This window comes from Belonocnema kinseyi, chromosome 8, assembly GCF_010883055.1.
Source record: "Belonocnema kinseyi isolate 2016_QV_RU_SX_M_011 chromosome 8, B_treatae_v1, whole genome shotgun sequence".
In the NCBI taxonomy this organism is placed as follows: domain Eukaryota; kingdom Metazoa; phylum Arthropoda; class Insecta; order Hymenoptera; family Cynipidae; genus Belonocnema; species Belonocnema kinseyi.
Window position 1 is genome coordinate 93,749,162 of NC_046664.1, and position 15,902 is coordinate 93,765,063.

At 32.8% G+C, this 15,902-nt stretch overlaps 1 protein-coding gene across 1 annotated transcript in view; it reads left to right on the forward strand.

Annotated features, from left to right (window-relative positions):
* The window catches only part of LOC117178246, a 115,252-nt gene that overhangs the window by 50,988 nt on the left and 48,362 nt on the right, over positions 1–15,902 (forward strand). Inside the window, exons 7-10 of the mRNA XM_033369584.1 lie at positions 514–532; positions 1,311–1,345; positions 7,922–8,140; positions 8,668–8,829. Coding sequence (XP_033225475.1) covers positions 514–532; positions 1,311–1,345; positions 7,922–8,140; positions 8,668–8,829 — 435 coding nt within the window. The remainder of the gene's footprint in view (positions 1–513; positions 533–1,310; positions 1,346–7,921; positions 8,141–8,667; positions 8,830–15,902) is intronic.

The following is a 15,902-nucleotide window of genomic DNA, read 5'->3' on the forward strand; positions in this document are numbered from 1 at the left end:
ACACACACACACACACACACACACACACACACACACACACACACACCGAAGAGTGAGAAACTTCCAGCATGAGCTTCAGGAAAATGCTGCAATCACACAAGTAGTAATCGCCTGTGCGTAGGTGTATCACACACTATTTTTTGCAAAAAACACCCGAGAAAATTATTTAGTACTTTTTTTATTTTAATCTTTTTTCCATTAATTCGCGAAATTTCATGAATTACTTAAATTTAGAGAATTTCGTGAATTTCATGAATTCTGTAAAATCCTTGAATTAAATTAATTCTATGAATACCGCCAATACCATCAATCCTGTGAATATTCCATCAATTCTGTGAACTGACTGAATTCCGTGAATTCAATGATTTTCGTGAATTCCCTGGATATAGACACACACACACATTCTCTAAAGAATATTTTTATTTTGCCAGTGTGCAAAGTTAAGCATCTCTGAAGTCCGCAAGCGCGTCCATTGCGTCGATTCGCGAAGTAGGCAATTTTCAAAGTGCGCAGGCGTTATTATTCTTTCCCTGTTGGATTGAAGTACCTTGCATATTATTTAGAGGCGTGGGAGTCCTCACTTTCGAGGTGAGTGTTGAAAAAAATTGTATACACCATGAACATACAGATTATTAGATATTAATATTTTATTCGAAGCTGAAAGAGAAAAAATCGTGTTAGAAGAAGTCAGCGCTGTCGGGAATCGAACGCATGAGTACGAGGCAGTAGAACAAAGATATTTTCCTGTGATAAAAAAAACGATGAGATTTAAGCAGTTTATTATCCTCATAAATTTCGGTGCATATGACTTTATTCGGCATGGAATGTTTTGAATGGGAATTTTCCCAAATCATTACATTCAAATGTTTTTTTCTCTTCTTGCACCTTCCCCTTTGAAATGGTAATTATTCCTACCTACTTTGCAACTTATGTTATTTAAACTGCTACTTATTGCAACTATGGTTTTATTATTTAATTTGTGAATATCACTTTTTCTTAAATTGAATTTGCTATTGGAAATATTAATATGTCTAACTTTGAATGGCAATTATTAAGTTATCAGGATATTTATTTACTGTATATGGAAAAAGTCTTGGAAAAAGTATTTCTTTGTATCTCTGCGGTAATAATACTATTTCCTCAACTATATCCTAGACTGCCATTGAACTCTTGTAAAAATAAATATAATGTTGCCAAATTTTACAACCAATATTTTCTCTGTGTATAACCGAGCCAAGCGTTCCTTATCTTCGATTATTATCGAACGAAAAGTCGCAAGTATTAGCATCCATATAAGAATGTGCGTCCAGTGAATGGTTCTTGGCGAAAACAAATCTTTTTCTGTATCAAGTTTCTATCATTTTGCTCAAGGTTATTTTAGTTTTGTTTTTGGTAATGTTTTTACTGTTTATTTTGTATGTGTTTTTTGTTTCCATTTTTTCTCATAAATAATAGAATATTTCGTTGGATTTGACCCACGAATTGTTTACCGCAAAAAATCTATGCATCACGGGATTACCTATTTTATTGTTGATCTTCTGATATACTGGAGTGGTATCATTGTTGTTTTGTATAGGAATCTATTGATCAAAGCGGATGCCAGAAATCGTAAAACCAAACTGGATATAAGCGTGAGGAGTAATATTTGCAACTGTTGATGCACCTTCTTATTCAATTTATATGGAAACAAGAAGATGTTATTGCCGCAAACAAAAAATGAAACCTTTACTTGCGAAAAATGTATTTATAAGATAAATTTAACCCTGTAATTTACATAATTCTCTTTCCAAAAAATCTCTTTTCGAACTCGTGAAATATCGTATTGGCACCCTATATCATTTTGCTATGAGGATATTTACAAAATTTATTAAGTTCTTTGAATTTATAGTTAATTTCAGTTCATCAATTTGATAGAAAAACTGAATTGATCCGATTCTCAAGATTAATTGAGGGGTTTAGGTTTAAAAGCGGGTAACAGTTTTTTTAATGCGTTTTTCGTTTGTTTTTGCATTTCCTAATCAAACGTGATGTCCTTAATATGAAGACGTTTCGAAAGCATTACATTATTTTATATAGTTTTTGAAGAATTATTCAACAAGGTTAAGCTCGGTACTAACTGCAGAGGTACCAAGGTACAAAAGAGGGTATCTGTAAATTAGGTCTTACAGAAAATAGAGATTTGGCTGGTAAAATCTGAGGATATTGAAAGCAAGACTAAACATACAGCTATTTGGCGGTTATCGATCAAATATAGAGGAGATTTCAGTGGCGGTTTTCTACAGAAAGTATTTCTCGTATAGCTAAAAAAATTGTATTCTTAAGCGAACAAGTTTTCGCGTAAATTAGCAGGTTTCGAAATTCTACCAAAGAACATTATAATTGATAGGTTTTTCCAATTTGGCCAGTGAAAACTATAAATCTGCAGGAAAAAAAATTGGCACGAAATCTCAGAAGGCAAGTGAAATGTCGACGCTCCACTGACAGATATACCCCCTTTTTACCTAGATCCTTCAACTACATGTCATAAATTTCGATGAGTAGCAGCTGTTGGGCGTTAGTTGTTGTGCCATGCCTCAATTATAACCATATCACATTCATCAAATGAAATTAAATAATCATATTTTTTTATAAAGTTAAACTATTTTGGTTGAAACTTAATTCTTGTTGGCGGAAAAGTCTAATATTATAACTTTGGTCAAGCATGATTGTTTTTAGGTTAAAAATATATCATATGGTTCCAAATTCAACCACTGTGTTGGAAAGGTATTATTTTTTTATGAAAATTCAACAGTTTTGTTGAAAATTCGTATTTGACATTCATTTTTTCTGCTTTTTCTCGTTCGAGTACACTGGTACTTCTTTCCATGGATATAGAAATGCTTGCGATGTATGCTTTATTCCTGCTGTTTTGCCCCAACTTCTACCTTCCATGAATGAGCTTTTTGAATTCCAGTAATTTCTTAAACCTTTTCCCACTCTTTTTCCTTTCTTTCTCGAAAAGTGGCAACTTTCTTAGATGAAATAAGTATGAGATTGATGGTGCAGTGAGAAAACTATATCGCATGAATTACAATATATACCGTAATTCCTGCGCTATATATTGTAATTATCGTATTATAATAGCGCAAAATCGTGATATCGCACTTTGCAAGCTTTTACCTCATATACCGCATAATTGTGCAATTTATAACGTAAGAATTTAAGTTTATTACGCTATCACACTGTATATTTTTTTTTGTGACCTCGCCGAGGGCTCGAGTAGAGAAATTAAAAATAAGGTTTACATCGACTCCAGGTGAAAGATTCACCGAAACGAAAAATAACCTTGCCAGATAAACTTTACATGAATCAAAGATAATTTCCAATGTTTAACTTTGCCTGGATAATCTTTCGCCTTATAATCGCTCCATTTTTATTCGAGGTGTAGCGACAATTACGATACGAATACGAATATGTTTAATTTTTAACCGTTGCAAGTCTTACCTGCAGCAAATTTAAACTTTTTTCAGTGATTGCTTTAAATCTGGTGTCCGAATTTATAGCTCGAAATCACTCATACATTGCCTTTTTCCCTTTACTTCTAAGGACGCCGTAGCAGACGACAGCAACAAAATTTAACTTAATTTTTTTCTGTGATATTATAGTGCATTATAATATCGTACAAAGCTCCGGTACCTGCTTGTACGTTATCATATTGCGCTTCCTTGCAATATAGAGGTTTTGCGATATCATTGCGCGATATCTTTTTCTCTGTCTGCTGGTATACTTTTTCACTTCTCGAATAAAGGAAACTGCATACCTATAGATTATATGTAAGATTTCTTTAAGTTATGGTCAGATGCAGAGTGCTGCCCTAAGCTGCCATCACCATCACATTGTCTTTTTCCGTTTCCAGTAGCTGAGAAGATCCACTAGTTCTTTTAAGATGATTTAGTCACTTTATAATACTGATAGCGATTTCTGAAGTGAGCTGCAGCACCATCTGTTATTATAGTGATTTATTTTAATTTATGAGGGTTCGAATTTTATTCTGCACCTCCAAGAGCGCCCATTATAAGGACAATTAGTTTAACAGAATAATCTGGGTACAATCGTTGCAACTCCCTTATAAGGTCTCGATACCTCTCTTTCTTTTCATTCTCCTTGGTTATGATGTTTTTGTCAGCTGGTGCCGAAAATTCGATAACGAACATGGTTCGGTTCTCGAAGTCAAGAAGAACCATGTCAGGCCTTCAGTGTGCAACAGAAGCAATTGCCGAGAATATAAATTTCCAGTAAATGCGGCACTTCCCATTTTTGACAATTGACTCGATTTCCCTAGGAGCGTTTAGAGGAGTGATATTAAAGTTAATGCCGTAAGAGTGACAGAGATGGTAATAAAGCACTCTTAGTGCCGCATTGTGCATTTGGATGTAGGTCGTTCCCGCATGAGTAGGACAACTAGATAGTATGTGAGCTAAATGTTCGGGGTGTGCATGGCACGCCCTGTAGCTATCATCGGGAATGTCTTGGCTCAAAATGTGGCGAGGGTATGTGAAGGTGGAAATGACACCGTCTTGGCATGCCAAAATGAAACCCTCCGTACCAGACTTCAATCCGGGCGATTTAAAGAAAGCAAACGTTAGCTCACACGACATTGACTGATCCTCCACATTTCTGTGAAAGATACCGTGCATCCTCGTATTGAGGAGTTGTTCACGAAAGTTTTTCTCTTGTGCTTTCTTAATCCGGGCTTTCAGGAGTAAGTACTAGGGATAGATAAGATTTGATGCATTTTGCTCACCCCTAATACTGAAGTTAAGTCCAAGTGTTTCAGCAGCCTCCTCCGCTTCTTTGTTCGGAAACGCTCCTTTGCCCACTTCTTTGTGATTTCTGACCATTTTAAGAAGAGGGTCTCTTCCATTTGCGACTCTATGTGCTGTAGTCGCGACACAGAAGATTTAAGATGCATGCTTTTGTTCATGTGCATTACCTTTCTTGTCCCGATATCAAGGAATCTCAGCTCGTTCTTCGTCCGTGGAAGTACACCAAATGAATAGAGTACTACCGGGACGGTAAGTATGTTCGTTGCAGATACTTTGTTCCTCGCCGAAAGTTCGGAAAACCAAATTTGCTAGATGAGACGTTTTGTATCTGCTTCGGAGAGAATCCTTTATAGATGTAACATCCTGAATACGGCACTGTGGCACGCCCAGGTATGTATAAGTCTCTCCAGCGTAAAGGTGTCGTATAGCCCTTCTATTAACGAGATCAGGATCTTCAGGGATGCCATTAAGTTTTCCTCGCTTCAAATAAACCTTGGCACAATTGTCTAACCCAAATGCCATTCCAATTTTCTTAGTATATCGTTCGAAAATCCCTAGAGCTAGATGTATTTGCTCTTTGTTTTTAGCATAGATCTTAGGATCGTCCATGTAAAATACATAAGTGGCCTTGTACTTTCGATTTGCAGGTTTGCCGCACAAGTACCCGTCGGAATGGCGAAGTGCTAGAGATAGTGGCAATAGTATCCGTATTCTCTCAACAATATGCTGTCTGATAGTCAGTAGCTTTGACTTGTTAAGTGTGTGATAACGGGTCCGGAGTTCGCGCGCGAACTATCGAACCTTGGCTGTAAAATTCCTGTCAGATATGATGTAGTCAATCACACACTGAATGCGGGACGCGTACTGTCTTGTCCAGCCTATCTTTATGGCAAGATGATGCATTCTTTGGTCTTATGATCAACCGTTTATCTTGTTTTACGTTTCGCATCGGCTAAAGCTCTCGCTGCATTATACACACAATAATTGATAGCCCAGAGGTCGCATTCTTCAGAAAAATGTTCACGAAGCTCGTCATCCATTTCAGCCATATCTTTAAGCTTGAAAGAAACCTTGGTGTTGATATTTCTTCGGGTCACAAAGCATCGCTCTTCCTCTATTGGATGCCTGCTCGCGGTTGGTCTTAGTGTCGCCTCTCTTTCTCTGTTGCCGGCTTGTTCTACCTGTGGTAGAATAGGCGTTCTGATTATTGAGCCCCCTTTTCGGAGTAGTTCGTCATGGTTCCGTAGACGTTGCTGCGAAAAGTGCGATAGCTCCGGGTGTTTCTTGCACCACAGAGCATGCATCCGTGCCATGTAACCCCGTCCAGAGGCCACACTCACATCGTAGCACTCTAGCAAGAATATATATATATATATATATATATATATGCGTGAGTGTTCGTTTTCATGTGTGCATGTGTATGAATTTATGTGTTTTTTCTTTTTTAGTTGAAAATTCAATTACATTTTTGTATGAACCTTCTACCCTTTGATTTTTATTCAATTGGTTTTGAATTAAAATACAAATATTTTTTGGTAAAAAACAACTATTACCTATTTTATGGAGAATTCATCTTTCTTGGTAGAGAATTCAACTGCTTGGTTGTAAGTAAAACTTTCTTGTTTAAAGTTATATTCTTTTAGTTGACGATTTATAATTTCAGTTTGAAAATACATCTCTTTTGGTTGGAAATTTAACTATATTGTTGAATATTCGTTTTTTTGTTGTAAAAAATTAATTTTTTGACTGAAAAGTTGATTGTCCCATTTTTTGTTAAAAATTTATATTTTTGAATGATAATTTATTAATTATTCTTTAAAATTGAATTGTTTTCTTCCAAAATCAAGTTTCTTTGGTTGAAAGTAGAACTCTTTTATTGAAAATTGATCTCTATCAGTCAAAATTGGACTGTTTTGCAGAAAATTCTCTTTTTTAGTAGGAAATTTTTATAAAAAGAAAATTGATCTACACCTGTCATCAGAATCACCAGAGCCATCCATAAGGATAGAGTTTCAACTAAACGTTTAGTTGAAACTCCATCTCTTTTGTTAGAGATTTCATCTCTTTGGTAAGAAAACCAAATATTTTTGGTTATAAGTTGATTTATTCTGGTTGAACATTTAACTCTGTGTGAAAAATTGGTCTTCTTAGTTTGAAAACACATCTATTTTGGTAGAAATTTCATCTTTTTTAGTTCAAAAAGCAACTTTTTGTTAATTATTAATATCAACTATTACATTTTTTGGTTAAAAACTCGATCTTTTCGGTAAAAATTAATTTTTTTTAAGTAAAAATTTAATTATTTTAGTTTAAAATTTATCATTGAAGTTAAAAAAATCTAACGAAAATTTAACTACTTGGTTGCAAATTAATATTTTTTGTCAAGAATGCTTCAATCTTTGAACATTTTTTTGCAATTCAAAGTTTTCTAAAGCATTTTCTATTGATTCTAGCAAGTTGTGAATTCTGAGATTCAAAATTTTCCTAAACATTCCATATTTTATAAATATTATGTCAGTCAGGACAATGCCTACGACTTTCTGTAAAAAATGTAACAGCATTCACTTACTTCGTTATTTGATTATGAAAGAATAGATTTTGCATTTCTATTGCAGAATTAAATAAGGATAACTTTGATAGAAAACAATTATATTCGAATAAAAGAAAAATGAATACAGATTCGGATCTTATAAGATAGAATTTTGTATCTTATTTTTCCGATCCGGCATTTACTTTCTATCTAATAAATTTAAAAATTAAATTGCATATTATTTCTTTCTCAAAGAAATGATTATATTTTCCGAAACAAGGCACTTGTCCATGTCCCATGTCGGACGAATTGAAATATAAAAAAAGGTTCTTCAGAAAAGATTTTTCTCTCATAATAACATATTCGAAAGAAACAAAAAAAAAACTCATAGAAAAGAGTTATTCATTGAAAAAGAAAAATGTTTAATCTAGTATTTCATTAATTTAAATTCGATTATGTTTTAATAAATAAATTGTAGACTGTTGTAAATCTCTTGGTAAAATCTTCCAATTAGACTTAGAAAACTTAAATCTTCCTAATCGTCTTTTTAATAAAATGAAAATTAAATATTTTTTTTTTTAATTACAGGGCAGTACGTCTTACGGGCCCATTTGTCACAATGGTCTACAGTATGATAACAGGAGATATGCTAACGTTTGGTATCATATATACAATTGTACTTTTTGGGTTTTCCCAGTCGTTCTACTTTCTCTACAAAGGCTTTCCAGGGGTGAAATCAACCCTCTTTCACTCTTACCACTCAACTTGGATGGCGTTGTTTCAGATAACCCTCGGCGATTATAGTGTAAGATCTTTATGTGCGATCATATAATAGCTTTATTATCATAATCCCCCATAAACAAATTCGGATACCCTGTTATATAAACCTCTTCTTCCACTAAAAGATATAATATTTTGTAGTCATTTACATCCTCTGAAATCGTGATTGATAGGCTCAATTATTGCCAATTTATTAAAACGATTTTTGTTGTTGAAAAAAAACATCGTTCAGTTTATTTTAAAAGTAACTTTTTTATATTTATGAATAGAATTTTGAAATAAATATGAAGCTTACTCGCACTGTTGCTTGTGCTCACTGAACCCCTAAAATATTGTGTTGTTGGATCAGAAATTATCCAGTAAAGCAATTCATTTTGTCGATTACTGTAGTACGACGTTGTAAATTTCAGAAATCACCCCAGGAAGCACGACTGTTTGCCTCATGAGTAAACCGTCGGACATAACTGGGTTATCGTTTTTACTGTTTCAAAATTATGATCCTCCCTAGTCATTTAGTTGGTATTAAATTTCCTTGGGCATTGCTGTTTTCAGTATTCGGACTTGAGCTACACGACCTATCCCAACCTGAGCAAAACGGTCTTTGCCATTTTCATGGTGCTGGTGCCAATATTGTTGCTCAACATGTTGATTGCCATGATGGGAAATACTTATGCTCACGTTATTGAACAGAGTGAAAAAGAGTTTGTAAAACAGGTATAAAATCAAATTATTATTGTAATTATTATATACGAAGGGTTAACCACTATTCACACTCTTCACATGTAATCACACACTCTTCTATATAATCTAGTGCAATCTCATGTAATATTATGTAATCTCTTGTAATATTTTGGTATATTGATAGATAATTTTGTCTATCGTTTTAAGTCCCTGTTAAATGAAAGATCAAGCCATTTTGGTACTATATACACTTACCAAAAACCAACGAACAAAAAGTGCTTAAAACAAAAATATAAATTAGTTGATTAGGGTATTATACATTAGGCTCTATATCTCTCAAATGGGTAATTCTCCACGTAGAGGGCACTTTCGAAAAAAAGTAAAGTTAAAAAGAATATTTTTGAAAATGATTTTTTTTAGTAAAAATTAGGTTCATTGTCATTAAAACTAGAACTTTTAAAAGTATTCAAGCTACAAATTTATTTGAATGGCTTGTGGAGCCGTGTGACGTCGCACTTATTTCCCATCATTCCTGTAACTAGAATTACACCAGGCTCTCGCTTTTAGTTAAGTGTCGGGGGTTGCCTTCAAATGGCCTTAGACTGGTTTCGAAGGGATCGAAACGTAAACAGTGAGGGTTGTATGAATCGTATCCGATTGGAATAAATATCTAAATATAATAACGCAATCGCTCTCGCCCTTCTCCCCTGAGAAACTGCGCGAGCCAGCTGTTCAAGGAAGGCAGAGAACGGGGTGACTGAAAGCGATAGTTTGGTGTATTTCTAAATAAAGTAAAAGAATGCAACTAAATTATCACAAATGAGGAATAGTATGATAGAAAACATGTACTAGATTTAAAAAGAAATGTTTATTTTTTATTTATTGATTAGAAATTTTTAGACAAAAATGATTTTTCACCGTAAGTTTTCATAATTCAATTAAGTAGCTCTGTAAAAAAAAAGTTATATATAAATACATTTATGGTAAAAAATCGCTTTTACCCACTTTATAAAAAATATCATGTTTCGTCCCATGCAACTGGTATTATTGTTTGTCTCTTAACGTGCAGATATATTGTCAGCTGATATCAAAGCATAAAACTATGGTCACGTCGATGAATTTTACGTCGATGGATGTTACTTCGATGAGAAACAACACACAAAGTTTTGAAGTAAAATTAATTGGAAAATCCCGTAGCAAATCATTTTCTGTCGGTCTGCTTTAAATCTTAATCTTTTATCTGCAACTCCTGTTGTAAAATATAAAAGTTACTGCTAGTAACGTCGATGGATACTAAAAAAATACACAATGTGTTGTTGGCCGTTTTTTTATTTACCAAGAAATCTCCTAATGCTTACACACAAAGCTTCACAGTAAAACGGTGGTGTTAAATTTGTTGCAGCTCAAATTTCATTGGTCTCTTGATAAGCATTTTTGAGACTTTTCAGTCTCTAAATTATTCCTCTGAACTTAGTTGCACATCTGAGCATCTAGGGGAATGTATCATTTTGAGACTGAATTTTGGCTCATGCCGAGAGTTGTGGAGTGCTGAACCGCGCTGTCAGCCAACTGAATAACTGTTAAAGAAGCTATTCTCTTTGCGATATTAGACTATGTAATTGTTAGTAAGGTCCCTAATTAGAATAATATTTAGCTAATTTTCAATTTTCTTTTATTTAACAGTGTGTGCTAGTCACTTAAAATAAAATTATAACTTCCTAATGTAACTTCCAAATATTAGGTTAGTCATGGCCGTCGACATTTAAACCAGTGGTCGGCATGCTCCTGACCAAGTCAGGCTCTCCTGACCGGGCTGACCAACGACCTACTTTCTGGTCAGGTACCTGCGAGCATGGGCAGGCCATCCCTTTTTTCATCGGTCCTTTGTTGGAAAAAATTTGAGATTAAAAAATTCTTAATTTTGCAAACAGTGATTTGAAAGTAATGTATTTGAAATCTATTTATTTTTCCGATTACAAAGACATGTAATTTGTCTATAAAGGTTGAAAATTTAAGAAGTATTTAGTATTAAAGTGAATATTAGACTGAAGTTCCTTGATATTAAACTCCGTCAAATATTTAACTTTTTTGGGCAAGTAATATATCATTGGAATCGACAAAATGCGTACATGCTGATTATGAGATTTTCAAATCGCTAGCTGAAAAATTAAAATTTTTTAAATTTCCTTACTTTGACATGCCTGACCATACCTGAGAAAAAAGTTTGCCGACCACTGATTTAAACTATAGCCGGGATGTATATAAAAAGTCATGACAGTCTGCCAGCCCCATGCATCGCCCCTAATTTTCTGTTTTCTTACGATCCGGAGGGGAATTGTTGGTTAAACTAATCCAACAGATGGCGCCACAAAAATCAGGTCTGTCTTTTTCATTGAATTGCATTAAGAAAAAGCAAAGATAATAAAAAACTTGATACTGTTTGCAAATAAACGAAAAAAAATTGATGAAAAAATAAGTCTAATTATTATTAATTATTTAAAAAAAGAAAAACTCATGAAAATATGTAGCTTAATATGAATAAAATTTCATTTTGAGATACATTTTGAAAGCAGTTCGAACTTTATATTTTTGTGATTTATTTTGCTCATATTATTGATTTTATTATTTGTTAAAGTTAAACAAAATTATTTTTTGTTGAAATTATTAATGTAGCTAATGAAAAAATTAATAATATTAAAGACCTCAATGACCAAAATATTTAAAACATATACATGATCAGAAGAATTAATAAAAAATATATGACGTGTATTGTATATTGAGGGAATAATTTGGTAAAAAGTTAAAGAAAAGACTAATAAATGAGAAAGTGGATTCAATATTATTTAATATAATGTATATATTTATTTAAATTAAAACGAATATCATATATACATTTATACAGTGCAATAATTTATTTGTTGCTTAATCTTGAAAGCTTTTTTCTCGCTGCATTCAACCCCTAATAATTTTATTAAAAAATTTTTTATTCAAAGGAGATTCTGAATGAAATAGTTATTTATATTATTGCAAACCTCATTTCTAAAATGAACAGACTATAAACTATTAAACTTTATAAACAAACGTACCGTACTCATGGCGGAGTGTAGGAGGAAATTCACTTTTTTTCGTTCAGCTTGACGCTCCGAACTTTTGTCTTCTCTATTTGTTTATCAATAATTTTTCTACTCTAAGCAGGGAAAAACTGAAATTTTGTACATAACCATTTTTTACGCTTTGATAACTGATCAGGAATACTTTATATTGTCTAAAATTAATGTTAAATTTGATAAATAAATTAACAAATAGTCTTATTATCGGTAAAATTTTTTGGTGCTAAAAGTGCTTCACATTAATGTAGGAATTACATTTAATAACAAAAATAATTTAAAAGTTTATAATAACTATTGTTATAAACAATTCTTTCGGCAAAATATTCAAATATAAGGTTTTATCAAAATTCTTATTTTCTTTATTCGCTACAATGGCTACGGATATTCCTAAAAAATTTATCTTTGATCATGTTTAGTGGAATATAACAACTTACATGTTTATAAACAATTTACATAAAAATTGTCCCAATGTTGGCAGTATGACTCGGAAAAAGTCGGGTTTACAATCCTAATAGATTGGAAATGAATCATAACACTGCATGCTAAGATTCATTCAATACAAAATCTTTTGACAATAACCCACCGACTTGGCCATCAAAGAAAATTTAATAAAACCTTAAGTTTAAATATTTTGCTACAAGAATTGTTAATAACAGTGGTTATTGTTAACTCTTCTAATATTTTTGTGACTAGCAGTTATTCGTCCAATAGCTTAAAACATTTCCAGTGAAAACAAAATTTGCTATGCGAAAGGGCAAACATTTTAAATTTGACTATCTAATTTGTTTACAAAAATTTAAATTGTTATATTTGATCAAATTTTATTAAATATTTATTATTTTAAGGAATACCTGAAGTCGTTCTGGCCATTAAAGGAGATTATAATTTGAAAAATCTCAAATTCTAATATTTTGACACAAAAATTGTTTATCACAGTGGTTATTATAAACTTCTGAATTATTTTTGTTATTAAATGTCATTCCTACATTAATGGGAAGCACTTTTAGCAAAAAAAATTTTTTTACTAATAATAAGACTTTGTTTATACTTTTACTGGAAAAAATATTAATAAAAAAATAGAGGAGACAAAATTTCGGAGAGATAAGATCTATAGAATTTAATGATCTTTAATTTAAAACAGAAAAATTCAAAATCGCAAGAAAATTGAAGGCTCTGGACATTTTCAAATGAAAAAAGGGCATTTCCTCCAACTGTGCGTCATGAGTACAGTACGTTTGTTTATAGATTTTAATAGCTTATAGCCTGTTTATTTGAGAAATGAGGCTTGCAATAATATAACTAACTATTTAATTTAAAATCTCCTTTAAATTTAAACTTTTAAATAAAATTATTAGGGGCTGAATGCAGCGAGAAAAGAGCTTTCAAGATTAAGAAACAAATAAATTATTGAACTGTATAAATGTATATATGATGTTGGGTTCAATTTAGATAAATATATACATTAAATCAAATCCATTTTCTCAATAATCATTCGTTTCATTGACTTTTTTCCAAATGATTCCCTCAAACATTTTAATTGCAATTACCACTACTTTTTAAAAATATTTCCTTCAAAACTTGAAATTTTTAAGATTTTAAAGGAACAAAGAATCTTTATTTTGCAACTTAAGTTGTAGTCTTACATATTCTAATTATTATATTTATATTGCATATAAGTAATATATTTTTCATTAATTCTTCTGATCATGTATATGTTTTAAATATTTTCTTCATTGAGGTCTTAAATATTATTAATTTTTTCATTAGCTACATTAATAATTTCAACAATAAATAATTTTTTTTAACTTTAAGAAACAATCAAATCAATAATATGAGAAAAATAAATCACAAAAATATAATGTTCGAACTGCTTTCAAAATGTATCACAAAATTAAATTTTATTCATATTAAACTACATATTTTCATAACTTTCTCTTTTTTGAAATAATTAGTAATAGCTACTCTTATCTTTCCATATATTCTTTTTTGTTTATTTGCAAACAGCATCAAGTTTTTAATTATTTTTCCTTTTTCTTAATGCAATTCAATGAAAATGACAGACCTACTTTTTGTGGTGCCGTCTGTTGGCTTAGTTTGACCGAGATTTCCCCTCCGGATCGTAAGAAAACTACTACTTAATACACATACACGGTTGAGGCAGGGGGCTGCCGTCTACATATACAATTAGGTATTTTCAATTCAACCACCAGCTAACTTCACTCCGTTGAATACAGAAAATCTAGAGGAAATTTCTTCGAGCGCCCAGGCATCAATTTCGATGCAGTCGATCACGACTTAGTTTTTATATCCCGCCTTTGGTGGTTTGAATGTCGTGTAGGTTTTGGCTAACCTAAGATTTGGAAAGTATACAACGACAAGTACAATTTTTATTTGAAGACACTAATACTCACTGGTAAATGGGAGGAAATTAAAATTTAGCTAATTATTATTATAACTTACCTGCTTATCAACACCTATTTCACCCAAATAACGCCCGAAAAAATCATCTTGACAGGTGACTGACAGTTTGTAGACAACACTTCAGGTTGCTCTGAATGAAAAAAACAGTCTCTAAATGATGATTTTCCCTTAAATTCTCATAAAGAAACTATGCGGCTCAAATAGACGGCTGTCACTTCTACAAAGATCGTAACAGCATCGTTTATGAGCTCCGACTCCTTTTTTTGCACAATAATTCTTTTAAAATCGGATTGATTAATTTAGTTCACTTTTTGATACGGGTACCCCACGAATTAATTAAAAATTATTGTTTGATCACAATAACACTATAGATTCGTCAAAAGTGACCGGCAATTGAAAGGAAGTGCAATTTTTTCGCGCATGCGTACTCACAAGTAATTGAAATGAAAAGGTTTATTTGTTGCAACTCAAGTGAAAATCGATTTTGGTGTACTTTGGAGGATCGGCGATTTTCTGTGTTAGAAGATGAGTAGTCAGATACTTTTTCTTCAATCCGACGTCGTAACAGGACCCAAAAAGGTATTTCTAGTTGTCAAATGGCGGCTGCTTATGTATCGACGTTACCTCCAAAATATTTCCAAAGACACTGATATTTTCGTGCATATGTAGTGTATATTGCATTCAGATTAAATTATTAATCATTAAGATTGTACTTTTTGAGCCTAACTTTAGGATTTTTAAACATAAATTTTAAGGTATTTCATTATTTATTTGCTACGTGACTCCAAAATTCGTCTCAGGCATGTGTGGACATCTGCTAGAGCGATTTTTCGGGTGCAGAATATTTTTTTACACTGGCTCACAGTAAAATAATATAATTTTGACTATGGAACTTGTAATTTGGTACTAAAGTAAAGATATTCACAAAGTTTTACAATAATATAACCAGTAGTTTTAATAATAAAATCCATGGACACCAAAGTGCCCTGTTTGTAGAGAATTACCCATATAATTAAAAATTTGTCATAAGGACAACCGCAGGATTTCGCTGGGAGCGGGTGCTAATCTGAATAATTGCACCCGCTTTCAGCGAAATCGCCGTAAAATTTCAGCCAGAACCACGTCTCACAACCGTGAGATAGGTGGTTAGAGTCTGTAAAGGAATCAATACGACGATCCAGCAAAAGCCTTGTGCACCCTAAGAACACGGAGCGACCCAAGGACAACCGCCTTCTGCATTTTTCCCGCAAGTGTTCTAGCATATTGTTCACACGCAGGGATGCTTTTTAGGCTATTAGAAAGTGAAAGCTTGGCACCTCCAAGAGCGCCGATGATAAGGACGATCAGTTTAACAGAATATTCCGGGTACAATCGTTGCAACTCCCTTATAAGGTCTCGATACCTCTCTTTTCATTCTCCTTGGTTATGTTTTTGTCAGCTGGTCCCGAAAATTCGATAATGAACATGGTTCGGTTCTCGAAGTCAAGAAAAACCATGTCAGGCCTCGAGTGAGCAACAGAAACAATTGTCGAGAATATAAAGTTCCAGTATATGCGGCACTTCCCATTCTCGACA